Raw genomic sequence first — 27,233 nt, forward strand, 5'->3', positions numbered from 1 at the left:
GGGGGGGTGGGAGGTGGGGGAACGGAGGGAAATCAAACCTTGTATGCTTTATTTCACTATCACCATACTTGGCTTGATACAGTCATAGGAGTTCCACGCTCAGCCTCCTCAAATCATCACAGCTATGCCTACCATGGCACAGAATGTAATTCATCCATGGCACTAGCATTTTTAGTTTATTTGCAAGACACAAAACTCAATACAAAAAACTTCTGCACAGCTGATAACACGGGATGTCTTGAAATTTCTCTTAACAAATAAACCACAGCATTTCTCTATCAGTCTTAATTTCCAAGTCGCCTTAAGATATAGCACACTGCACACACCATTGTAATCTAAACCAAATATGCACAGAGTACATTATTTCAAACAGAAGTATTAAAATGTTCAAAATCAAGAGACACTGAAACCTGTATGGATCACTGAAGGCATGTCCTGTGAGCAGCGACTGAGGACTCTGTGTTTGTCCAGCCTGGAGAAAAGGAGGCTGAGGGGCCACCTCATGGCTCCCTACAGCCTCCTGAGGAGGGGAAGTGGAGAGGGAGGTGCTGAGCTCTTCTCCCTGGTACCCAGTGACAGGACGTATGGGAACGGCTCAAAGCTGTGCCAGGGGAGGTTTAGACTCGACATTAGGATGCATTTCTTTACCGAGAGGGTGGTCAAACACTGGAACAGGCTTCCTAGAGAGGTGGTCGATGCCCCAAGCCTGTCAGTGTTTAAGAGGCATTTGGACAATGCCCTTAATAATGTGCTTTAACTTTTGGTCAGCCCTGGAGTGGTCAGGCAGTTGGACTAGATGATCACTGTAGGTTCCTTCCAACTGAACTATGCTATTCTAAATTTCTTATCTAAGCAAAATGCGGTTAACTGCTGCTATGCAATTTATCTAGTTATGAATTAGGCTTACCACTCAAGAAAAGAATCAGGTATAACAGTAACTATTTTTTCTATGTAATTATCTAATTTATTAGATTGCTTTCTGAATTCAACTTCTGCCAACTACTTCTTGACCTAAACCCCGTTCACCTCCAACCCTGAGCCCAGCACACGGCAGTACTTGCAAAGTTCAGTGAGGCGGCATGCACTAGCAACGCCACCACCATTGACAAATTAATAGATTGTGTCTCAGTAGTCGTATTCACATGGTGAACAAAAACAGAAGAAAGACGAAAGTCACTAATGCTGCATGGGAACGCTGTCGAGCTGAGGAGCAGTCATCCAACTTTTCCCTTCCCACCCCCATGGGATTCTTGGAGGTCAGTAGAGCAGAACCACATGAGCACTGTCTGGTTCCTCACCTATTGGAGGGGCCTGGTATCTTTCAACAGTTTTTCTCTGTCTGAGATTATATGGCCGATCATTTTCTTCTCCCTCAGCCTCTTCTACTTCTATATCTCCATCTTCTTCCTGAGACTCTGTTGGGGAGGAAAACATATTCAGAACACTTCTACTTGATGCCAGAGCTATCTTCAACCTAAAAATAAACATTTTAATGGTCACTGAGAATTATTCCCCTCCTATTAATTAACACTAATTGGTAAATCACTGGAAATCTGACGACCAAGATAAATCTACAGCACATTGTCAAACCTCCTTCTAGTTTCCCACAGAAGGTTCTGGAAAAGCAACAGAAAGAAAAATAAATGTAGTCAAATTAATTTTAGTTGTAAAGTACTTCAAATATCACTTCTATCCACTATCTTTTTCCTTCAATAACTGTTCTTCAAATTAAGAATGCCCTTCTTCTCACTCTTTTCCCATAGGAGCCTCAGAAAATCAAATATTTGACAGAGCACGAAAGTACGTACAACTTTACGATTCACAATATAATTTTTACACAAAGCAAATAAACACACTGTATAAAGGTACCACCTAGGTCCATCTATTAACAGGATCAGTATTTCCATCCATGGAGCTCAGAATTAAGACTGCATTCTTATTAATTGGGACAGACCATACCTCCTACAGCAGTTTCAGTTCAAAATAGAGACACACTACACTGAACCTCACATGGATCCCTGAAGTTTGAGTCCAATTTCTTAAGGAAGCCAAGCATGCTGTAGATCATGCCATCAAAGTTAGCCATAATCCCTTCTTTCTCAATACTTTTTGAACCCACTGGCCAGTTTCATCCACATTTTTAAAGGAAGGTAGAATTTCAAATACTGTTGTGTGTCTACAAGCCTTCTAAAATTCAGTGGATGGATAGAAAACAGAGACTTTAATTAATACCTTCCCCAAAGGAAGGATGCAGAACTGACTATTTCACATTCTTTCTGGTAACTACCACACAGCATATGAGAAATAGCGAGTCAGTGAGAACATGTGTAGTTGTAGACTACATGCATCACATTCTGGCTTCCACCAGAGGATTGCAACAGGGAATATAAGGAAAGCTCCAATTACTTAGTGTTAGGGAAAACAGGAGTAAGGGAACGTAATATGCAAACATTTAGAAACCAGGGTTTGTTCTGCTACTTTCAGATAAACTTGCTTTTGTTTAAAGAAAACGATTTGTAGAGATCCCTAAAACTTCTCCTTCTAAAGGGGAGGAATCCTGCAGTTTGTACTTATTTGCAATAGTCTTGTTAATTGGCCTATTTAATAACTCCAAATCCAGATCCAAAACCAAATTACTTTCTGTAGTGCAATATATTGCTATCTTATGTCAAGGAGAGCTTTGTTTTATAAGTATTTCAGACAAACTCTTACAATTCTTTACAACCCATACCTTCTTCTTCCCCTTCTGTGGACACTTCATGGTGGTTCTGAATCCCATAGCTATTTCTCCTCAGTGATTTCCTTCTTCTTTTCACTCGAGAATACATATCCATGTTTTCCTGTAATAAAATTCACATACATTCCTATCAGTACTGTCCCATGTCACTCACAGTGTTAGCCCACAGTTCAGTAAATAATACACAATCTCTAGCCCCCAAGACTTTTTCCAACACAGCCTTCCAAGGGTAGACTACAAAAGCAGTCTCATTTAATAGGTGGTAAAATAAGTCTCTCAGTACCTAGTCCATCTAATACATAGTTAACATCAGTATCGAGCTGTTTTAGGGAACAAAGCAGATGACAGTCCCTGGTCATGTTTTCAGACTACCAGAGTGTGCTTCAAACCAAAGGAGGACCATCACAGTACCTCATGAGAGCATGGAAGTCAATTCATCAATAAAGAAAACATGATTTAGTATACACCCGTGAATCTTGTTCTGAATTTGAGTTTATCAAGTTTTTTAATGTTATCCACTGAAGAGGATCTGGAACCTTTTGACAGAGCTACAGACAAACGTATGGAGATTGCAAAAACAAACATGCTCCCCCTTGATACTACCTTTATTCAATATCTGAGGCATGCTGCACTTACAAATTCTGTGTCTGTCCACATTCGTAGCCGTTCTACTTCCCCAGACCGCCTATTTCTCCTGATGTTAATATTATCCATTTCCTGCAGGACAGCTTCAGCAGTACTAAAATATACACAACAGTTAACACAGAAAAAAAAATTAGTCTTAAAATAGTAGACATGCAGAACTTTTTACACAGCATCCAACAACCTAACGTATCTGATTCTATGGTCTGTTATGGCTATTCTAAGGTCTACAAGTCAACTAAATACATAAATGAATTAAAATCTGAAAATTTTAGGATAGCTTCTTGAATCTATCAATTAACTACAAAACCAACCATAATAAAGAAAACTGAAAGATGAAGCTACAGAATATAAACTAAAGAGTATGCAAAAGAAGAAATGCTGATGCTACTAGAATTCGGGGTTCAAATTAGGCTGTAACACTTTAATTTTTTTTTTGCTCAGTGTAAATAAGTTTGCAGAATAAGAAAGTAAGGCTTTTTATCTACATAATTATAATATTGGGAAAGCAATTAATGCCTCCACCTCATCAGCTTTACAGCTTCTTACCCTGGCCTCAGAAAGACACTGATACATAAAGCTTTTTTTTTTTTTTCTTCACGTTAGATCAGTAACACCTAGAATTTCATCATTCATTATTTGAGCCCACTACCATTTCTCATCTACTATTTAAATAACCTACATTTTCACTATCTGATGTAAACAGCTGTCAAAACAATAGTGGTATATAAATAATAACCTTGGCCAAGATGCTTCATTACTAAGGAAGAAAACAGGAGTATTCACCAGGCCAAGTCAATTATTTGGCCACCTGTCCTGAACACCTAGTTCCTGCTCTCTATGGAGATTACGGCAGATTTCCACTGGAATTCCACTATAATTGTATAATAATTGTAAGAAGGCAGAAACTTTCACTTCCTTTCTTTCAAGCTGTTTAAAAGTAACTCTACAGGGTGAAATCCTGCCTAGAAAGAAGTCAATGGCAGTTCTGGTCACAGAAGTCAGTAAAGTCAAGCTTTCATTATGAGCACCCCTCTCGATTTTAAACAATTCTTCTAAAATATCTGTGATATGTGACATAACCACTTCAAGTAAAATCAAGCTATAGTTCAGTATCAAAGAAAACAGGGTTGGAGGGGACCTGGAAAAGTCCACCGGCTCTGCCAGGCATGAACAAACTACACAATACCTAAATCATTCCTGACACATTTGTCTAACCTGTTCTTAAAAACCTCCAATGATTATGGGACACACTGTTATCAGTATAAGTTCATATATAGACTTCAGTACCATGATCTTATCAAATTACAATCTTCATGGTAGACTTTTTCCTACTGTTGATGAGGAGAGGGAGATTCAACTGCAACTAGAAAAATAAATGTAACTCAATATAAATTTGTAAACTGATACCAAGTAGTTACTGAGTAAATTGAAAAAGAAAATTAAATAAAAGATTCAACAGAACACATTTAACAATAAAGATCATACTTGGCAATTAAATGTTTATGTTTAAATCGTTTTCCAAGCACTAGAGCAAGCAGTCTCTCACAGATGTGACTACTAAGACCCATTTTACAGGTGGGAAAATTGAGACATATTAAGTGACCTGCTCAGGGCCACACAGAAATAATATTTCAAGAAAAGTATTTCTGGCTCCCATTCCTATGCTCAGACCAGACCGTGCCTCCCTCTCTGACCTACTTTGTCTGCACAGTAAATGTCAAAAAGTGACACCCACCCTATGTGAATTACTAACAAATGGTAAAAAACAAAAACAAAAAAAGAAAGCTACAAACTTTTGATATTTTATGATCAAAATCATACAAGCAAAATCTAGAAAGCTTCCAAGCATTGTTGCTAATCACCAGTTTACATCACAATTAGGGTATCGCTACATGAAGAGGTTACTAAGAAACAAACTAGGGTGTGGATTTACAGCATGTCAGCCACTCTGCAATAACCGCCAACATACACAGTTTCATCCAGGTGTAAACACAAAGTAGTTTACTCCTCAGTGAAAGTCTGGTAAGCTGCTTTGCATTTAGAGCACGGATAACAGAGGCAGTTACAGCACAGGACCCAGCCTGTAACTCAAACCACAATCTAGCTTGCTTCGACATTCCCACAGTAAAACACATAGATGGCACTGGAACACAGGGTTTTCTAACTTTTTAAAAAATCATTAAGATGCTTTGTGAATACAACTGAAGTATCCCCACATACCTGTTTACTAGCTGATCAAACAATAAACTCTGATTCAAAGTTTCAAATCTGTTTTTCCTGGACCGACAACTTTTTCTGACTTCTATATCTCCGTTTATGCAAGCATGGTCCCCATCTCCCTTTTTTTCCCCTCGAAGGGGGTGGCTTTTGAGAGCTAAGAGAAATTTGTATTACTACTTCAAAATGCAGGAAACAACATTTTCACAAACAAGAATTAATAAGAGAATACTTAGCAAGGACAATAAACCAAAAGTTATGGAGCACAGTATGAGCACCCTTATATTCACTAAAGAAATATATTTTTTAAATTCCTATCAAAGTTGTTTTACAAGCTGTTTCTTCAGACTCGAGCTTGTTTCCTTATAAAATAGTCTTATTTTATGATGAAAATTTGGCATTCAATATCCATTCAATATTTTTAAGTTAACATCAACACTAAAATGCACACGTGGCCCACAGTTTCAATTCTCAGTTTTTCAAATACAGTATCAAAAGGTCAGATACAACACATTGATTTCACAAGCAAATCTATATCAGCTACTCTGTACAGTGCCAAAAAAAAAGGGATCCCACTTCTGATTGTTCCTTAGGCACCACAATAAATAATAAAAATACCAAAAATGCTTAATGGATTAACGCATATATAGAGTCAACACAGAACTAAACGAGACAGAATTGATGAAAAAGGGACGGGAAGGACAAAGTGGTTTTAGCTGAGATATGCAACAAGGTGGCAAGTTTGTAAGGTACAAGCATATAGGAAAACTCTTCAAGGTAGCAGGAGCTGCAGACAAGGCAGGTCTCTATAAAGCAATAGTAGAGTTAAGTAATGTTAAGAACTACAGAAGGCCAAATTTCAAATGAGCAAGGAGAGTAAGTAAATTAAAGAGACCAGCTGTGAGAGGAAGGCCAAAATTAGGTCATAACAGTAAATTTGGGAATTGAGGAAAACGGCAAGATCATGGCCAACAGGTCTGAATTGAGAAGAGAAATGGACTTTCATCTAAGAATGTTCCCCATGTCCACAGAGAGCATCCAAGATGTTGACAGAAGAAAACTGAGCCAAACCAGTAATTTTTCTGGTCAAAATGGTCAGAGTAATCAGTAAAGTTATTAAAAATATATGCAACTGAAAATCATTGACATAAAATTGTTAAACATAAAAGTAGGTACAAAAGGGTCCACTGTAATACACTTACATAAGCTACGTCCATTTGGTAGTGTAGCACCAGGCTGAGAAGTTAACCTAGGAAACAATTACATTAGACACACAAATAATGTTAACATTCCTTAGCCAAGCAAAAGTCACACAGTGAAAATAGAACTTTAAACACAGCATGTTACACGATACACTATGACTTCAAAACCTTTGTGACACGTAGCCTCTGAAGAGTCTGCTTCATGCCCGACACTGGAATGAGGACAAAACTGCCAAATACCAATTATATGAATCCCCCCAATTATCTAAACATCTCTTTTATTAATCCCTCCAATGTTCCCTCATGCCATGTCCTACTATTAACTCCCTTTAAGTTTCAGAACAAGATCTTGATATAGCTCTTCAAAGGCAGTTATCATTCAAACACTTTGGATAAACTTGTAGAAGCACAAAAAGCTGTTTTGTACTCACAGAAAAAGAATAAATTTAACAAAATTACCAACTCAAGTGAATGGGACTAATTTATGCTGTGTGTACTTAAAATCAGTAAAAAATATTTTCCTGTTCTCTATCAATCTGGTATTTTGAATTTCTTTTTACACTAACTTTTAGGAAAAGTAAGCCCTACTACATCATAGTCTAAGACAAAAACATATTTCAGAATTTTCTGCAATTTTATTGCATAAGCAATTGTTCCTTCATTCACTTATCTTTAAAAAATTAAAAATATTTTTATTTTTTAGACATTTTACTAGAAGATAATTTAGAGTAGAATACAAATGAATAAAAACTCTACAACCACTGGCAGACTGTTAAATGTAATTTGTCAACATCACTATGCAAAAAAGCAAAATAAATCAGGGAAAAGGAAAAAAAAATTCTCTCTCTTCCACCCTCAGAAACGCTTAGAACTTTCCAGACAAGTGAACTGTATATACTGCACACCAATACTAGAAGGGAGGAACTCCTTGTTCTCAAACTACAAAACTAAAATGAATTTGATGGGAAACAGAAAAAGGAGGGGAAATCTTAGTAACACCAAATGCAATCTAAGCTCGAACGTGACCAAGAGTTCAACGGACTACAAAGAGTTCAACTCAGAGGTACAGAAGATGTGAGCTTTGCTATTATTTTCCTAAGAAATGTGTAACCAATCCTTACAAAACAAAGGTAACCTCAGGATTTTTGCAAGGGTTGGGTAGCAACACAGAAAACCATGTTTACAGAAGTCATGTCCACATCCAACTTCCCAATAATATTTTTCTGGTCAGATATTTTAAGTATTTTGGAAACCACAATTGAAGAAGTGAAATTTGATTATAATAAAGGTTTAGCAACAAAGCTTTTGGGAAAAGTCTTAGAAACTTAAGATCACTATTACGCCCAGCACTTTGGATTTTGGCAGAAAACAACAAAAAAGCCTGAGATGCAAAGACATGCCGCAGTGGGTTCTACATGAGTAACAACAGGAGTTCCAGTATCCTGGCCAAATTTCACTTGACATAGTGATCTAAATTCTCCCAGACACATTAAATATTTTTTTTTTATCTCTTAGCATTTTTAATAGATACAGTACAAGTCTACACTTATAAACAAAAGAAATAGAAGGTGCATGAGTTTCAATACATTCCCAGATGACCATGGCACATAATATGCTGTATGCAATTTATTCTGTTTTAAAAGAGAAAAACAAACAAAAAAAGAGATCTATTTTAAGATTTACGTAGTTTTTAAATATACTTCATCCTAGCAGACGACAGTCCAGTAGTGAATTACAGTCATTCTTACATGCAAAGTGTTGCAAGAACGATTTTGATTTGTACATAAATATGAAATATGTATCTACAAAAGAATCAGTATTAACTGAAGGTTCATGGCCCAGGAACATACTGCCTACACTATCTCATAATTACCTGTAATCACGTGAAGAACCTTATGAACACAAGAATGCTTTGCAAAATATTATTAATCAGTTATAAAATGAAACAAATTACTTCTCTTTTGAGTTATAAAAACGTGGCAGGATTGAGCCTATATTCAATAGAGTAATTCACTTGAGCCCTTATAACCAAACAGGGAAGAGAGGCTGAAAACAACAATGGAAAGAAACAAACCGGACCATTATCCATTCCCTAAAGATGAGGATAATACTGATTTCCTAGTTAAAATGTCATGTCTTCTTATATCTTGAGTACATAAAAATACCAATTAAATCACTAAATTTGGCTGTATCAAGAATCTAGAATTCAGACTGCATCTCATTTAAAATTACTTCCCATTTTTGCACAAATTTGCATAGAAAGGAAACACAGAGATGGAAGGATTTATGTAACCCACATTCCTGGAGTCTTAAACTAAAAGAAAATTGTATGAAAATAACATGCTTCAAAAATACACTCTTGAGCATGAGCTGCAGCTCACTGCAGAAATAGCATAAGCGGGTTAACGATACAGGAAAAATTGGTAAGACTTCATTTTTCTCCTGGCACCAAGTTACCTGGACTGTCCAGTTGAGATGCTCCATTCCTCTCGCTGCCCAGTACTGCGTGATTTTGATTTGTCTTTGCACACAGGATCAGCATGTTTTGAGGTACGTTTGGCGGGAGGAGATATGTGGCTATCACTCAAGCTAGCATCACTACCTTCATCTTTCTGAAAAGAAAAAAAGCATCAGATCATACTTAATTGGCTCATTTGTATATATCCTTACAGAAAAAGAGGAAACTTAAGCTTAGTAAAAGTGAAGTCTCTATCAAACTCTTAGTAACCAGCTTGTGTGAAACATTAAAAATGATTATTCTGAAAACACTACTGGAAACTATGAAAATATTTAATTTTTAATATTTAACTTTTCTATAATATTTTACATCTATTTCTGAACAAGCATTCTGTTTCTCTAACCCACTGCATTTTGTATATCACACGTGACACTACTACTCTTACCCTACTTGCAAAAGAACTAATAGTGCAAATAAAGAGAAAAAAAGGACTGAGGAAAATAAAGATTCTTAGAAACACAGCATGAATTTATTCTGCTGACATTATCTTTGTCTTTAAAATGCTTCAACAGTCACATTATCCTCTTCCTTCTTGTAAGAGTTTTGCAATACCTTGTTCTCTTCTTTAGACTATCAAACACACAGCCAGGAGTAACCGAAAGCGGACTTTATACTTCCACAGCATTTTTTGTCTAATGTGTTCATTAACAGCACTATACACACTAACAACATCAGTCTTAACACCTTTAAGAAGTGCCTAAACAATACCAGAGGGGTTTTTTCCTGCTGTGCTTATCAGAGGTAATGTAGACAGAAACTCCAATATAGTACCAAGGGATTACTCAGAGCTGTATGTAACAAGTGGACAGAAAGCAAACTTTGGAGGATCTGCTTCTGTTAGGATGAACTACAAAAAGAAAAAAAAAAAAAAAAAAAATCAAGATTCTTTAAACCACAAATTTTAGCTCATGGAAACAGTCTTGATTAAAAAAACTAAATATCCTCTCTTGCAACAACAGAGCAACCAATTTCCGAATATTAAGGTCCAGGAATTGTCAGTAATCACTTCAACTAAGAACAAAAGATAATTTTATTTACATGCAAGGAGATGATCACGGAAGTCCCATTTGTTCATCAGGCTTATTAACAACAACAATCCGATTTGTACTCCAGATAATTCAACATCATGATGTCTCACGTACTCAAGAAAATAAAAATAAACAAAACAACGAAGTCTTTTTCTTAAGAGAGTAAGACAGACTACCATAGCACAGTATTTAGAAAGTGGCAAAGCCTAAAGAAATCCCAATGTATGGGTGCAGTTCACCAAGACAGCTCAGCACCACTGAAGCCAGGGGCTGGCCCGTGCGCTCCCTTGCCTGGCTACGCAGCACCACTCCAGTCTCCTTTGATCTTCTTCTGATGGTTCTCTGACCCACCGATAAACCAAATCAGCTCACTAAAGCTTCAAAAGTTCACTTTCCTTCTGTTAGATTAGCTTTCTATCTGGTTAGTGAGCTGAATCATTTCAATGAGGGATCAGAGTACAGGAGATAAAGCAAGGAAAAAAAAAAACAAGGTGAGGATGGGACCAGTCTGCAGGAACAGAGAGTTGCGAGTGAAATGAGCTGACTACATCATGCCTTAACATTTATTTTTACATATTATCTATAAATATATAAAATATTATAAATAAATACGTATTATTATATGTATTTTGACAAATATTAACTAATATTAAATACTTATAATGCTACTAATAAATTAATAAATGTGGTACTCATTATGCTACAGTATTTGTTTACTCAATATGTTATATGTGATTTTCATTTGTGATTCATACTTGTAAATACTTTTTATAATACTAAAAATACTAAATACTAAAAACTAGTATTAATTGCGAACCAGCCCATGTTCACATCTCATTTTAAAAGTAGTTTTAACTTTGTTAATTGTTAGCCTGTCAAGGTAAATCCAAGGAAAGAATATATTAAGATTCAATCTTAGGACTAATTTAACCCTAGTAAAAAAAAAAAAAAAAAAAAACCCAAAACAAAATCCACACTTCTTTCTTCCTCATTATTTTACTTCTTCAGGAAGTAATCAATGTAACTCAAATTAATATCTATACTCAATATCATAATTAAAACTTTAAATTAGATGAAGCAGAATTTGGGATCTAAAACTAAGGCTTAGTCAAAGTGGTAGCACTGGTAACTACCACCATTCCTAAACACAGAACACCTGCACCTTGCCTAGCACTGGAAAACACATGTGCAGCCACCCAGCTGTTTTCCATAACACTCTGCAACTACAAAATACCAACTTTTCACAAAATTTTAATAGTGTACATATTCACTTCTGAATACTGTAAGCATTTGTGTATGTACTTTTTGCTTTAATCAGCCACAAGTTTATTTGTGGACTTACAGAAATACATCATTGCTCAGTCAATTTTAGTAACTACTTTCTGAAACTACAAGAGCTACCCTGTGCAGGAAAGAAGCAGAGTTTCAAGGTAAGCCACAGAACCAGTTTTAAACCGGCTAGGCGAGACAGAGAAAATGAAGCTAAGAAAGAGGAACAAGCATGTAACGAAGCTTTATGAGGGCTGACACTAAAGCTATTTTGCAAGCAGTGAAATTAGTAACGCATAGGTTCCTGTACTCCACTCCATCTCTACCCTCTCCCATGCAAAAATCCTAACTCCTCCCAGGTCTCGCATGACCACCTTTCTCTGCATTTCCTCCAGTTCCCTGCCGCTGGTCCCAAGTCTCAAAATTAGCTAGTATTCCTCATTTGTCCTGTCTATTTATTGGTCAAAGGCAATACAGTGCTGTAGTTACTTCTGAGCTACATGCATGCCAAGTGGTCAACTGGCAGGTAAAACAAAATATTAGTGATTAACCTAGAGACAAAATCTGCTACTTCAGGTCTCCCTCTGCTACTGAGTTACTAATATTCACAGAATTTAGGAAAGCTGCATATCTTGGAGATCTCTAATACTGTCAAACGAACCGATACTGGCCAATAGCTTCAAAAACTGGAAGGGCAGGCTGACTGTCCATGTGATCACATCAGTGCATCCGCCTAAGGAACTAGACCAGCAACGAAGTGGGTTACTTAACAGAGGCAATACCTTCTGGTGATTCTTTGTTTAGGGTATTACTTTCAGTTGAGCCGCATTTGTCTGCATATTAACTCTACACAGTAACTTAGCAAGTACAAAGCAAGTCTACATTTTAAGATCATCAAGCCCAAATACTAACTTACATTAGTACACCTGCTGTAGAAGACGCGCTAACGTACAAAATGTTTTACCGTGAAGTATTGACAAAGTTACTACAATGAGAAATCATTAAGATTTTAAACATATTAATAAGAACCCAAGCTCCATTTTCCAGTTAACAGACAATCTTAAAAATTCAAGCTCTAGGGAATCAAATCACACCTAGACTGCAATCCAGAACTTTCACCTACCTACACTAAAATATGGAGATGGAGCTTTCATTACACTCAAGAGATTAGCCAAAGTGGGATATGCTAGAACAAGAAAAGAAATTAATTTCAATCTGGGAAGCCGTTATAGAGAGCAGTCTATCCACTGCCTCCTCCCATTTATAGCAAAAGAGGTCTAACGATTCCACTGCACTCAACTTGCTCCCTCAAGTAACTGGGTCTCAAAACATTTATACCTTCAATGATTAAAAATAGTACTTCAGTTTCAACCCAGAAACTTATTACTTAACAGTACACATCATGAAAATCTTCTGGGACTAGAAAGAGAAATGTACGACACAAGCACCAAACTTAAAAATTAAGAAATTAATAATGAAATTGCAGAAGTAGGAACCAATGCACTGAACTCAAACCTCCTAATGAAACACTGGCACTGAAGCAAACGCACTGATACACTGAGAGAATGCAGAGAATACGAATTAATAAAATCTTAACCATGTCCGAAATTGCCTGAAAGCATACGAAAGCCACAAAGAAAAAGCAAGCACAGAAGAACAAAATTGAGTTTACATAATGTCAGGAAGTATGAAGAGGTAAAGAAAATTTAGCACAACCGTACTGATCTAACAGAAATGAGAGACCCACCAAACTCCAGCTGTGATCCAGAACAACCAGAACCCAGTGCAGCTTCTTATGGAAAGCACTCTCACTAATAATGAGTGAAGAAATAACTGGAGTTAACAGGATACCACCCGCGGTCTAGACTGGCAAAACATAGTCTTCATTATAGAATCACAGAATCATAGAATCGTTAAGGCTGGAAAAGACCTTCAAGATCATCAGGTCCAACTGTTAACCTAGCACTGCCAAGTCCACCACTAAACCATGTCCCTAAGCACCACAGCTACACATCTTTTAAATACCTCCAGGGATGGGGACTCAACCACTTCCCTGGGCAGCCTGTGCCAGTGCCTGACTACACTTTCGGTAAAGAAGCTTTTCCTAATATCTAACCTAAACCTCCCCTGGCGCAGCTTGAGGCTGTTTCTTCTTGTCCTATCACTTGTTACTTGGGAGAAGAGGCCGACCCCCACCTCGCTACAGCCTCCTGTCAGGCAGTTGTAGAGAGCAATAAGGTCTCTCCTCAGCCTCCTCTTCTCCAAACTAAACAACCCCAGCTCCCTCAGCAGCTCCTCACCAGACTTGTGCTCCAGACCCTTCACCAACTTCATTGCCCTCCTCTGGACACGCTCCAGCACCTCCATGTCCTTCTTGGAGTGAGGGGCCCAAAACTGAACACAGGACTCGAGGTGCAGCCTCACCAGTGCCCAGTACAGGGGCACTATCACCTCCCTGGTCCTGCTGGCCACACTATTCTTGATACAGGCCAGGATGCCATTGGCCCTCTTGGCCACCTGGGCGCACTGCTGGCTCATGTTCAGGCGGCTGTCAACCAACACCCCCAGGTCCTTTGCTGCCAGGCAGCTCTGCAGCCACTCCTCCCCAAGCCTGTAGCGTTGCATGGGGTTGTTGTGACCCAAGTGCAGGACCCGGCACTGAGCCTTGTTGAACCTCACACAGTTGGCCCCGGCCAATCGATCCATCCTGTCCAGGTCCCTCTGCAGGGCCTTCCTACCCTCCAGCAGATCGACACTTCCACCCAACTTGGTGTCATCTGCAAACTTACTGAGGGTGCACTCAATCCCCTCATCCAGATCATCAATGAAGATATTGAACAGGACCGGCCCCAACACTGAGCCCTGGAGAACACCACTCATGACCGGCTGCCAACTGGATTTAACTCCATTCACCACCACTCCCTGGGCTCGGCCGTCCAGCCAGTTTTTAACCCAGTGCAGAGTGCACCCATCCAAGCCGTGAGCAGTCAGCTTCTCCAGGAGAATGCTGTGGGAGACAGTGTCAAAGGCCTTACTAAAGTCCAAGTAGAGGTCAGGCTGACAGGCCTGTAGTTCCCCGAATCCTCCTTCCAACCCTTCTTGTAGATGGGCATCACGTTTGCTAACTTCCAGTCAACTGGGACCTCCCCGGTTGACCAGGATTGCTGATAAACGATGGAGAGTGGCTTGGCCAGCTCCTCTGCCAGCTCCCTCAGTATCCTCGGGTGGATCCCATCTGGCCCCATGGACTTGTGCGCATTCAGGTGGAGGAGCAGGTCGGTGACTGCCACCTCCTCGACAACGGGGGCTTCATTCTGCATCCTATCTCCATCTCCCAGCTCAGGGGCCTGAAAACTCTGAGGATGACCAGTCTGACTATTAAAGACTTAGGCAAAGAAGGCATTAAGTACCTCAGCCTTCTCCTCATCCTTCGTGGCAAAGTTTCCCTCCGCATCCAATAAAGGAGGAAGATTCTCCCTGGCCCTCCTTTTGTTGCTGATATATTTGTAAAAACATTTTTTGTTATCTTTAACAGCAGTGGCCAGTTCAAGTTCTAGCTGGGCCTTCGCCTTTCTAATCTTCTCCCTGCATAACCTCACAACAAGAGTAAAATGGAATGTGATGGCTGAATGAATACCGCGAATTAGCTGTTGAGCTAACATTCAACAGCAAGAGTCTTGCAGAGGTAGTGGGGCAAACTCTGGTACATATGTTCACTGAAAACAGTTGAATGATGGTAGCAATAAATCTAGACACCAAATCTAAAATGAATAAGTAAATAAAGCAACAAAAAAATATGGCTGCATACTTATCTCTATGTTTTCTCTACTTTGTATGAAAAGAAGATGGGGAAAAGTTTATAATAATGCTCACATTCATGAAGCTACAAGAACACTGATATACAGTATCACCTGTAGTCTCTTCCATATCCATCCCTAAATTTCAAAATAGTAATTTGATACTAACAGAGCTTTATTTAATAACACTTAGCGACAAGTCCTTAAGTTTTGAAAGAACACAAACTAGAAATCAATGAATAAAACTGACTTCTTCCTTCTCCGTCTATCCTCTTAACGACTACACTGATAGCGTCTTTCTGCATGACTGAAGGACATGCACACCAAGGCAGTCCTCACCGACAAGGGCTTGCCTTCAGGTATAGCACAGGGACCAGCTAGCTAAAGCATGACAGCTGATTAATTTTCAAGTTAAAATACAAAGACTACTTCCAGCCTATTGAAGGGGGTAGGGTTTTTTTTTTTCCTTCTGTTTTTTTAATTAAGTTGAATCTCCTGGCCAAGAGAATGTCTAAAGAACTCCTCACTACACTGCTGGTCTGAACATCCCAAGACAACCATAACGCAGCAGTCTTGGTAAGACAGGATGAGTACAAACCATCTCTATCACTGCCATCTCCGAGTACATGAACACAAGTTCATCGAGTTTTTGAGTAAGAGAGGACACAACATCCAAACCACAGCCACACCTTTCAATTTCTGAAAAAGACTCCATCTGTTTTGCCACAGGTTCAGCTGCATTAAAACACAGGTATGCAGACATGAATATTTGAGTTTCCCACAACGGTCAAACTTGCTCTCCTTACCATACATTTTGTGGGTCACACCCTTCTTCTGACTAACTCTGCCACACCCAGAAAGTCAGCATGATTGCTCCTACGACTTCACGCATCAGACATGAGAGTTTTCAACCTAGTGTTTTAAACCCTTCAGCATTTATGTCTTTCTCTTTTCTATGACCTCTTCCCATGTCTAAGACATGAAATTAAGACACACTGACATTCACTCTTCAACTGATCGACCCTATCCCTCCACATTTTGTTAAAAGCACAAACTATTTTACTTATTCTTTTTGACCCCTTGAACAAGCACAAAACACCCTGAAATTTACTTTTGTCTTAATAATAATAAAATAAACATTTTCAAGAAATCTGTTTCAACTACAGGTTTTCAAAAACCTCTACTTCTAACTTTAGTTAATTCTTAGCTCCTGATATTTAAAAGTACCTTTTTGCTCTCCATTTGATACTCTGAAAAGACAACGACTTCAGAAATCTCTCAATCTTATTTTTACAAACTTTGGAGAAACTGAATTCCAGGTCCTCTGGTTACTTCTAAGAAAATTTAAAACGTATCTCGTGAATAACAACACATCTTCTCAGATGTCCCAGAATATTAATAATCTGAATTAAGATATTAAAAGTACATGTGAGAAAAATCTGATCTACCTTTTCCCCTACCAGTTCATGCAAAGTTCTTGTGGAAATGGGCTGTCCATTAAAATAAATAAAATACATACTCAGGGATATTTAATGCATTTAATAAATATTTCTATCCCACTGGTATAAAAAGATAAAAGTTGTCTTTCCAAAATAAAAACTTGTATTCATGAAAAAAATGTGATTGTGTCCCCAGTGTACTAATTAGTTAAGCTGATAACTCATCTTTGCCCTCAGGTAACTATTCAGTTAACAAATAACTTGCTGCTTCTGCGTTTAAACTACAACGTCATTTCAAACGTACCAACAAAATACACCAAAAACACTCTCTATCTGTCTGTCCAGTGATTCTGGATAAGCCACTTCTCCCTTGTGTATCAGTTTCTGCAAAGGTAAAAAATACGGATTAAAACATTAACTTCTACAAATTTGTTGCATTAAAGATCTACTTTAGGATCTATTGATGAAAGTTAGGTAAGAACTAGGTATCCTTCCTAATGCATTTTTGGGCTAGGCATACTAAGCAATTAAAAAAATCAAAAGACTTGACAATCTCTTTGAGATATTTTTAGTTTTGCTCTTTTTTTTTTCCAAGTTCTATTAACTAGATCAAACACATTTTCTACCATGACTGCAATAATGTCATCTGACCAGAATCTTGTAAATCCCTTCAAATCCTATTTCTTTTTTTTTTTTTCAGTTCACCACTTTGTTCTATAGCATCTTCAAGAAAAAGATTAAAAAAAAAAAAAAAGGACTAAAACTGTCCTTAGGCTCAGTACAAATTTTCAGTGGCTGAAACACTCTCATCAGCGTACTCAAACCAGGGACCACACCTTGCCTTACGTGTCCGCACCATGTCCTAATTTCAGGATGACACATTGCGCTACCCACTCTCTCCAGCACCAACACATCCTCACAAGCTCCTCTCCCCACCCCAACCCACATTTTCCTGGCAAATGCTCTGAGCCCCTCTTCTATGGCAAGACTGACTACCTGCTTGGTGGGAAGAGGCAAGACCTGATACACTCGTCCGGGGGAAGAAGGTAACATGACTCAACTCCAGGTTGCAGCATAATACAGCAGACTGTATTCACGGTGGTACGCTATGGACTGCTGCTTGCTAAACATCTGCCTTTGTGTCCTAAAAATCCAGTATAAGTATACTGCCGGCGCCTTCAAATGACAAGAAGCTAGGAAAAAAATGTATTTGGATTAAAGGACATTAACTACCGTACCAAGAACTTCAAGTTTCATTAAGGACCTCGTGTGTTAACCTTACTGATAGCTTGAAAAGAGACAAAGTTGGCTTAAAAGAACCCATCTTCTGGTCGCAGTTCTCTAATTTCCACTTGTTTGCACACAGTCATTTATCAGATGTTGGCTCTCCACAGGTGTTAAGGAAAAACAAGATTCATGCTTAAGTGCTTGATGATCTTGGAGTAAACAACTATTAACGCTGTATTTCATTGGTGATAATGATAGTAAAGAACACCTCAACTGCAGGATGATCTAAATTCTTTTAAAATTCAGCTTCTGTATTTTTTTTTCAGTAAACAATGCTTACGTCAATAATAGCCATTAAGAACATAAAGAATACCATCACCTAGACTTTTTCAGAAGAAAAAGTTCTTCCCAACTTTTTTCAGGTAAAAAACCATAGTTTTTGCATGAGAAGATCTGCTTCATTTTTTCAACAGATTTCCACTTTATTTCCTGGAACACTTCAATTCTAGAATTCAGGTTATTTAATAAATGTGAAAGCTTTTGAGAAAAGTTAAAAGTTTACAAGTTAAAAATAGAAACCGCTACCTACAACACTGTTTATTGTGTATTTGCACGCTTGCAACCATTCCCCCTGTCTATAATAGAAAAAGACACCTGTTCGTATCCAGGTTGAGTGCCTTTCAACAGCTTTTCATCTGACACCCAAAAAACTCTTGCAATCCACAGGCTACTTGTGGGTTGATGTAAGAAAGGGAGAGCGAGCTACAGAGCAGCCTCTGCCAAACTATGACAGAGCCCATAAATAGCGAGCTGAGGTTTGTCCTCCACCCCTCATCACTGCCCTGCTCCAAGCATTTCCACCATGAGTGTTCCTCTCCCCTCCTTTGTGCCTTCGCTAAAATTAGGGTGACATTGTGACTTTTCAGCCGATAATCAAATCAGAGGGATGGAGGGGAGGCGAGGGGAAGCAGGAGGATGTGGGGAAGAGGGTTAGTTTTGGCTGGACCAGTAACCTGATCCAGCTGATCAAATGGCCAGGCAAGCATTAATACTGGCAAGTCTGTTCATTTTCACAACTGCAGAGTTAACAGCTTGCAGCACATGTGAAATCACACACCTTCAGAAGAGCAAGTCTGCTGAGATGAGGTCTCTATTGGCTCTATGGGGGTCCACACCTCACTCAGAAGTTTTTCTAGGAGATCCATATATCGAAAGTTTTTCAAACCCACTGATCTTCCTAATTTAATACTGAAGAAATACTAAAAGCAAGACATTTTTAGTAACAACCGTATTAACCATCTCCATGAGTTTCTAGATTCTGTTAACAAAGACTTTTAAAGCAAAAATTATATTTATGTGACCATTCAAGAATAATTACTATTCAGAAGTGGAAAAAATTAAAACATTCAAACAACAACTTTTTTTCCTACCCTTAGTCCTCAAAAACCCATCTTGTTTCTGCTCAACAACCCCATCCTAAAGGAAGTCTGGAGGACATGGCCTCCTTTTAGTACTACCATAAACCTAAATAAAGAAGCAGAATGATCTGAATGAGGATAGCAAGTAGGAGAACAGAGAGAACCCTTGGACCAGAGGGTTCCCCAAGGTTTGGACATGACCAGGTACTTGACTCAGTAAACTAAGCAAGGAAATGGCTGTAACAAGTGAAGCTACAGGAAGGTGGCCTTCTGTGTGAAAAAAAATGTGGGATTAAAAATACTTCTGTATCTCTCTAGCTACAATGCACTTGAGGACAGTATTTCAAAAGAAAAAACAAATTAAAACTGTGTAAAATTGTAATATGAAATCTTAAGATTAATGTATTGAAATTTAAATCGTAATAAAAACAACATTCAAGGTCTGAAAGATAAATCAGAGAAATAATAGAAGGTAGTTATTAAGTATTTCAAATGAGGGATTGCTGAAGCATGGCAACAAATTTCAATGCAAGTAATCTCCTCCACGTGTACAGAAAGAACAGTTTCTTCATTTCAGGTAATTTAAGTAGCTCGGCTCAACTATTTATCCATTTAAAATGAAGCAATTGACTGGAGATTGAGAAAAGCAAAAAGCCCGTTTCCCAAATTATGAAAACACCCAAACTGAAGCATCTGCTCCGAGTGCAACTGGACACAAACTTTCCACCAAAGCTTTACATTAGTTAGGTCATTAACATACACTACTAGAAGCATAAAGATAAAACCACAAAATTCAGAACAGACTATAAAAACTATGGAACTTGGACAAGCTCGTAAATTCTGTATTTCTGGTAGGAGTACTAAAGCTACCTCCTTTATACCTAGTTCAACTGGAGTCGAAGCTATTATAGCATACACATACTCAGCAGTGCAAAATGAAAAACCTTAGAAGATAACACATTAATCTTACAACTGGTTGAGAAGTGGCCTGCTTTAATAGCTACCAAGCAAGAAGAAATTAAATTTATTCAGGAAAAGAGTCAAAGCAAGTATAAATGCAAAACAACACTTGAACAATTTAAAGCAAAATTAATGGTTAAAATAAACCATGAAAATCCCATCAAAGGTAATAAAGACAATATTTCAAGAGTAAGCTCAGAGACAGAAAAATTGTTAGAAAAAGCAGCAAAGCATGAAGAGTACAAAAAAAAAAAAAAAGGATGGAAAAGGCTGACAAAATATTGTCAGCTCCCTTTGCAATAAGCAGGTTCATGAGTGATATTACCCACATGCAAAGTAATCCATTAAAGCTAAAACATCTAATAAACAAATCAGCAACCTTTAAAATGGTCACAGCTACAAAATAAGAGCAGTGAAAGCTGCAGCTCACTGATGCCTACTTGCTGGATGCTTTGGTTTGAGAAGAGTTTTATAAAGTTTTATGCAGAAATCATTTAAAGCATCATTAGATTGGAATGAAAACTTTTCCACAGTATAGCAAATACTCGACAATTTAGGGCAGGACGTGCAAAACTATACCACAACCAAGTGAAACTGCAGGGGGATGGAGGTGATCAGAATGTAATTACCTGAGCTAATTATCTTGCATAACCCCAAGCTGTATGCCACTCTTGCAAAATTGTCATGGGATCTCTCACGGCAATGGGTTAAGCCTTCTGCTGTAAGTTTAACTGAGAGACAGCAGTTGGAGAAGCAGCTTTTACTAATATTACTTTGGGACAAGCCCAATATTCAGAGGAAGCAATGCAGCACACCAAACATCAACACCATTTCCTGAGTATTCTTTGGAGGTCTTATTCGCTCCCTGGATGAGTCCTGAGATTGCTTCCTTTTAAGGCCCTGGAGCAGTCCGACAGCAGAGACAGCCAGCTTCGAACAGGGAGCGCAACTGCCGCCCAAAACAAACCGTGCGCGCTTCGGAGGTGTCCCGCCTTCTGACGGTGGCCCAGACTGATCTGGCAGGATACGCAGGAAGAATTCAAACTCAGGACACCCCTTTGGAAACATGGAAGGATTACAAATGCTGACTGTATGGTATTTTGACAGAAACTTGGACATAGATTGCTTCCAACAATTGCTCAATTTCCCACTGTTCACAGATGTATTAATACCACGCTACCACGGAACAGACTGCACGATTCGTTTTAGATCGCTGATTTTCTCCTGCTAAGTCCCAAACGAGCAGCAGACCACTAAATGAGAAAGAACTCGACATTTTATTATGCACTGAAAAGATGAGCTTTCTTGGGAAACTGCCTTTAATTGAAATTGTTTGGAATAACTTCACAAGGCTCTGTATTTCAGGATGTATTTCAAAGAACTGTAAAAGCGTTAGCCTCAGCGCCTTTATTGATGTTACTGTAAACTCGAACAGTAAGACAATTCAGTTCTTCAAAAACATAGATATTTGAGAGGAGCTTTCTTCCCCTGAAGAGCTTCACATGCAGGTGGCCAGCAAGTGTAATTTTTCCAGCATGAGGAGGAAACTCTAACTTGCTCTGTAGTTTTATTCTAAACCACAGAACATTCAGAACACTGTAAGACACTCGGCAAAGAAGAAAAAGAAAATATGCTAATCTGAATCAAGCTCCTTCATAAAGGAAAATTTAATTTTTAGAAAGCTCTAAGGGTTATGTCTAAAGCTAGTATTTTAACAGAAATAATAATAATTTTTTAAAGTTAATATTCTATGTTTTCAATAGCTGACCGTTAAAGACTTTTTAAGGAGTAAAACATAGGAATAAGCTTATGCTACGAAAGTTGCATTATCACCCAGAAATCAGAAAAAATATTTATTGTTACAGACTGAGAAATTACATTAAGAGACACTGAAATACATTGGTATTACAGAGCACAAAAACGCTGCTTAGCATTGTACCTTCCCACACTACAGCACTCAATGTCAATCCTCAAGTCCGTGTTTGCTCCTATTAGCAGTTAAGTACAATGGAGAGCTCTAGGTTGCCACCAAGTTGAACGATGTTGGCAGTACTACTTTTAGCTAGGATCGCGTGTTACAATTATCACAGTGCCCTCAAGTAGCTCTTAAGGCACTGCTAATGCTTTCCTGGCTAATTAAATTAAGCTAATCTCGTATACATTTCTAAAATGTCTAACTAATATGCTGACATGATTTAGGAGTGTTTATTTCACAATAAAGTCATTCATTTTCTTGATCAACATTTTTGATTTGTGTTTTGAGATGCCTGAGAAAAATCATTTCAATTGCCAAATAAGTGTTACCAACAATCACAACTCAATATCTGAAAACATCAGACATTAGTAAATTTAGAGCACGAATTTAACCAGTTATGGTCGCAGTATCCTCAATTCTTTCATAGTGTGAAAGAAGTCCACTGGATTTATAAGCCCTGTGTTACAATGCCATGTTTCTGAAAACTTTGGAAGATTTTGATGCACTTTTGTTGTCAGAATGCTTTAATATAAAGCCATAACACTTCCCAAGTTTTAATGCTACAAAGAAAAAAATGCATATAATTTATATAAAGATAGAACATAAATTTATGTAAGGATAGCTTCGATTTCTATTAAATCTCGTGTAAATCAATCCTGGAAACAGGAAGAAAACATAGCCCAGTTTTTCCTCTCCGTAGCCTCTCTATGCACTCTGCTATGACATCATTTCAGAGCATAAACTTCTTGGCTCCTTGATCCATTTAGTGAGGGATTTAGTTCATTTTAATCTGGCTTCTGGTCAGTGGACACACATGTATTCATCTCAGTTGCTGAATGTGTGGTCGCCAGTCAATAATTCAAAACAGTTTACTTTTCAAAGACTGACGTCATTGCTTTCTCTAAGATGAGCAAGTACTATAAAGGGAATACAGAGAAGATGATAAAGGCATTTAGAGTATTATGGCCCATTTCCACAGAGTGTGTGCTGCTTCCAGATTCAGATCAAACAGACATGGACACTATTAATGTGTAACTCAACATAATATTGAACTGGAAGACTAGAAACTTAAGTTCTTGGGAGAAGTTTAGATTGGATATTAGGAAAAACTTCTTCACCGAAAGGGCTGTCAGGCACTGGCACAGGCTGCCCAGGGAAGTGGTTGAATCCCCATCCCTGGAGGTATTTAAAAGACAGGTAGACGCGGTGCTTAGGGACATGGTTTAGTGGTGGGCTTGGCAGTGCTGGGTTAACGGTTGGACTCGATGATCTTAAGGGTCTTTTCCAACCTTAACGATTCTATGATTCTATGATTCTGAGAGATATTCAAGCCTGTCCTTGTAAATGTATGCAAAAAAGCCCCCAAAACGCTAAGTATACCAGGAAAAGCCAAAAGGAAAAAAGGAAAAGAAGGAAAAAGGAAATAGATATACGAGGTGGAAGGCAACTCCTAACCCCTCATCTGGTCTAATCAGCATCTTACAGGATGCCATTAGATTACTAACTCAGTTTTTGTTGCTAATAAGGAACAAATAGATGATCTTTTAAAATACATTCTGAAAGGTAATTACAAGCATGACCGCTGAAGAGCATTTCTCTAGGAGTCCAAGTCAGAACCTCCATGGAAGAAAATTAAGTCACATAGTGCAAATAAGAAGCATACCATCTCTGCCAGAGCTCCAAACTCTAGCTGCCCATTAACCCAATTAACTGCTGGTAGTAAGGCCAGTTTCCTGATGTGACACACGAAAGATTTCAAAAGGACACACCGTTCCAGTCAACTTCGAAAAAAATACATACAACTGCATGAATGTGATCCCAGCATGCTTTCTGCACAAAACACAGCTTCGCTATCTGTCTGCCGACAGTCACTTCCAAAAGCAAAGGCTTTGTCTTCCTACTGCTGTACTTATTCATGTTCTAATCACCGAAATCCTTCTCTGGCACTACTTCAAGAAGATTCAGGAGCTCAGAAAGATGCTGTATCACTGACAAATACTTACATCTGAAGAGTAAAAACAGTTGTACAAAGACAACTTTAGAATACGGTGGCATATATATATATTACAATATTCACTGGGGAGGAGGGGGAACCAACAACAACAACAAAAAAAAACACACCTTCCTGGATAACTTCTGCTCATCTTTGGCAATCACATCTTAAAAAAAAAAAAAATCTACTTCAAACACGTGAGATTTGTGGGCAAATAAAACAAGTCCATTCCCATATACACTCAACTTTAGAAGAAATGCTGTTTTAAAAGTATGGGTAATATCCTGGGATGTATTTACAGATTTTATGACAATATTTTGCACAATGTCCTTTCCTTACACCATGACAATAACACAATTTAAATGTTTTAATGACTTGTAGTACAAAAATACTATTCATAGATGGAAAATATTTGGAAAGAAACTCAACCTATTTTTTTAGCAGCAGCAAACTCCCTACAAAGTAAGCCAGTAAGGCTTACACCAAACTTTGCCTGACAAACCACAAGACCCACAATATGAATAAACAGAAACTGCATACTAGAACAAGCAGAACAGCTTTTAACAGCTATGGTGCTGCTTCTCATGAGTCTTATGAAATTAAACAAGGAAGAAATAGGGGACAATGAGGAAAAGTAAGATGGGGGAAGGGAAGAACTGTGAAGCATGAAAGAACTGAAAGAGAAGCACAGAAGGTACAGAATATCCAGTCAGTGGTTATTTTTTTTTTTTTTTTTTAGTAAAAACTAAAAGGACGGGGCAAAAGGTTTTCCGACAATTCCAGGTGTCATCCTTCTGATCTGCCTCTGGCTGCTACTGCTGTGTTTCTACTTCTCTGATTAACTTCCTCCTTAGCAGAGGCCGGGACATGGTCAGTCGGTGCATGGCTGTCAAACACTGCGACCCTCAATTTTCACTTCCATATTTACATTGCTTTTAAAATATGTCTGCAGATCAGGCAACTAAAGCACTAGCTTAAACCTCCAAAGAAATACGTGAAGTTTCATCAAGAAAAAAAGCCCTGCCTATAACTTAAAAAACGCAGTTGTTGTCAACAAATCTGTTTAGAGACAACGAGGGAAAAAAAGAGGCTCCCGAATTTTTTCTTCCAATTAGCATTTACCAAATGCTAATCTTCCAAATCAGGCTGTAGGATTCACTTGCCGTTAGAGCGCACAACCAAAGCGATTATAATGTTACGTTGGGAAAGCCTTCAACCCAAACCTGACGGCAAAATTACATCCTCCCGGCTTGGGGGGGCGTCACAAAGACGGGGGCCCTTTCTCAATCCCCAGCTTTCTCCCGTCGAGGCCGCCGCGAACACCCGCTTCAGCCCAATCGAGGTCATTTAGGGAAAGGGGGGGGGGGGGGGAGAAAAAAGGCGACGGGAAGGAGGATTGCGAAGTTGCTGCAGGCGCAGCTCCCAACTTTTGTCTGGCGGCCGGCGCAGTGCCGGGCGCGGCCGCAGGGGGAGCCCCCGCCGCCACCGGACCCCCGCCGGCCGCCGCCGCCGCCGCGCCGGCCCTGCCTGCCCCGGCCCGGCGGACAGCGGCAGCGGCGGGGCAGCAACTTCGCCCCCCCCCGCGTCCCCGGCCGCCCCCCGGCCGCCCCCAGCCCCTGCCGGCGGCCTGCGCCTCCCACCGCCCCGGCGGAGCCCGCCCGCTCTCCGCCGGGCAGGGAAGCCGGTTGGGACGCGGCGGGCGGCTCTCCGCAGCCGCCCCCCGCGTCCCCGGGCTCCCCGGTCCCTCCGCACCCCGGGCTCCCCGCCGGCTCCGCCGTCCCTCCTCCTCCTCCCCTCAAGCCGCCGGCCGTCTCGGCACGCCCCCCCCCCAGCTCCCGTACCCGCCGCCCCCCCCGGGCAGCAGCGGCGCTGTCCCCAGCGGCTCCCCGGCCCAGGCCCTCACCGCCGCCGCTGCCCCCCCCGCCCCTCCCCGTACCCCGTCAGCCCCCCCCGGCTCCTCACCCGCGCTGCCGCCGTCTCCTCCAGCCCGGCCGCATCTGCCTTGGTGCCCCTTTTGGAAGAGCGGGTCCGGGACGAGATGAAATGGCTGCCGGCTCCGGCCGCAGCGGCCGCCGCTTTGCCCAGGGGGCGCAAGGAGCTCTTCCTGGTGTTCACCATGGCCCCGGGGAGGGGGCACACCGGGGGCCGCCGCCGCTGCCGCCGCCGCCGCTGCCGCCGCCGGCGCGGAGGGAGGAGGGAGGGCGGGCAGGCGGGGGCTCGGGTAGGGAGGGGAAGGGGAGGGGGAAGGGAGGAAGGGGGAGGAAGGAAAAAAAAGTCCTCGGGGGACGCCGGTCCGCCGGGCAGAGCCGCAACCGGAGCCGCGCCGGCTCCTCCCGTCGCTGCCGCCGCCGCCTCGGCTCAGCCCGGCGCTAACCGGCCGCCATTACTGTCCCTTCTCCCTTTCTCTCTTCGGTCCGCGGCGAGGCCGCCGGCTGCCGCCAGGGGGCGCTGCGGCGCCGCCGCCGAGGCGGCCCCCGCTGCCGACGTTCTAGCACGGCGCCGGCGCCGCTCTATGGGCCTGACGCTGGCCGGCGGGGGGGAGGCGGCGGCGGCGGCCCCCGGCGGGGTCCCCCGGGGGGGGGCGGCGGGGGGACGGCCCGGCTGCGCTCCCCCGCCGGGCCCGGGGGAGAGGGCGGCGGGGGGCGCCCCGCGCAACGGCGGGGACGGCGGCTGCCGGCTTCGCGGCAGGCGGGGCGGTCTCCAGGGGAGCCGGGGCGGGGGGTGCGCTGTCCTGTCAGGCTGCGGGCAGCGGCGGAGCCCGGGCGGCGGCGGCCCCGGCCCCGCGGCGGGGCCCGAGCGAGGTGACTG

At 40.7% G+C, this 27,233-nt stretch overlaps 1 protein-coding gene across 5 annotated transcripts in view; it reads right to left on the reverse strand.

The window, feature by feature from the left end:
* The window catches only part of ATAD2B (ATPase family AAA domain containing 2B), an 82,786-nt gene extending 55,975 nt beyond the window's left edge, over positions 1–26,811 (reverse strand). For 3 of the 5 annotated variants that reach the window (XM_082307452.1, XM_082307451.1, XM_082307450.1), the window contains exons 1-7: positions 26,388–26,811; positions 9,259–9,413; positions 6,802–6,848; positions 5,603–5,756; positions 3,374–3,476; positions 2,732–2,840; positions 1,299–1,415 (exon numbers count right to left, since the gene is read on the reverse strand). In XM_082307452.1, the coding sequence (XP_082163578.1) occupies positions 1,299–1,415; positions 2,732–2,840; positions 3,374–3,476; positions 5,603–5,756; positions 6,802–6,848; positions 9,259–9,413; positions 26,388–26,543 (841 nt within the window). In that variant the 5' untranslated portion in view covers positions 26,544–26,811. Of the gene's footprint in view, positions 1–1,298; positions 1,416–2,731; positions 2,841–3,373; positions 3,477–5,602; positions 5,757–6,801; positions 6,849–9,258; positions 9,414–26,387 lie in introns of those variants that run through there. The other 2 variants (XM_082307453.1, XM_082307454.1) reach the window with 2 other exon arrangements.
* Between the last annotated feature and the right edge of the window lie 422 nt (positions 26,812–27,233).

The sequence above is a fragment of the Platalea leucorodia genome (genome assembly GCF_965183815.1).
Source record: "Platalea leucorodia genome assembly, chromosome: 3".
Lineage (NCBI taxonomy): Eukaryota > Metazoa > Chordata > Aves > Pelecaniformes > Threskiornithidae > Platalea > Platalea leucorodia.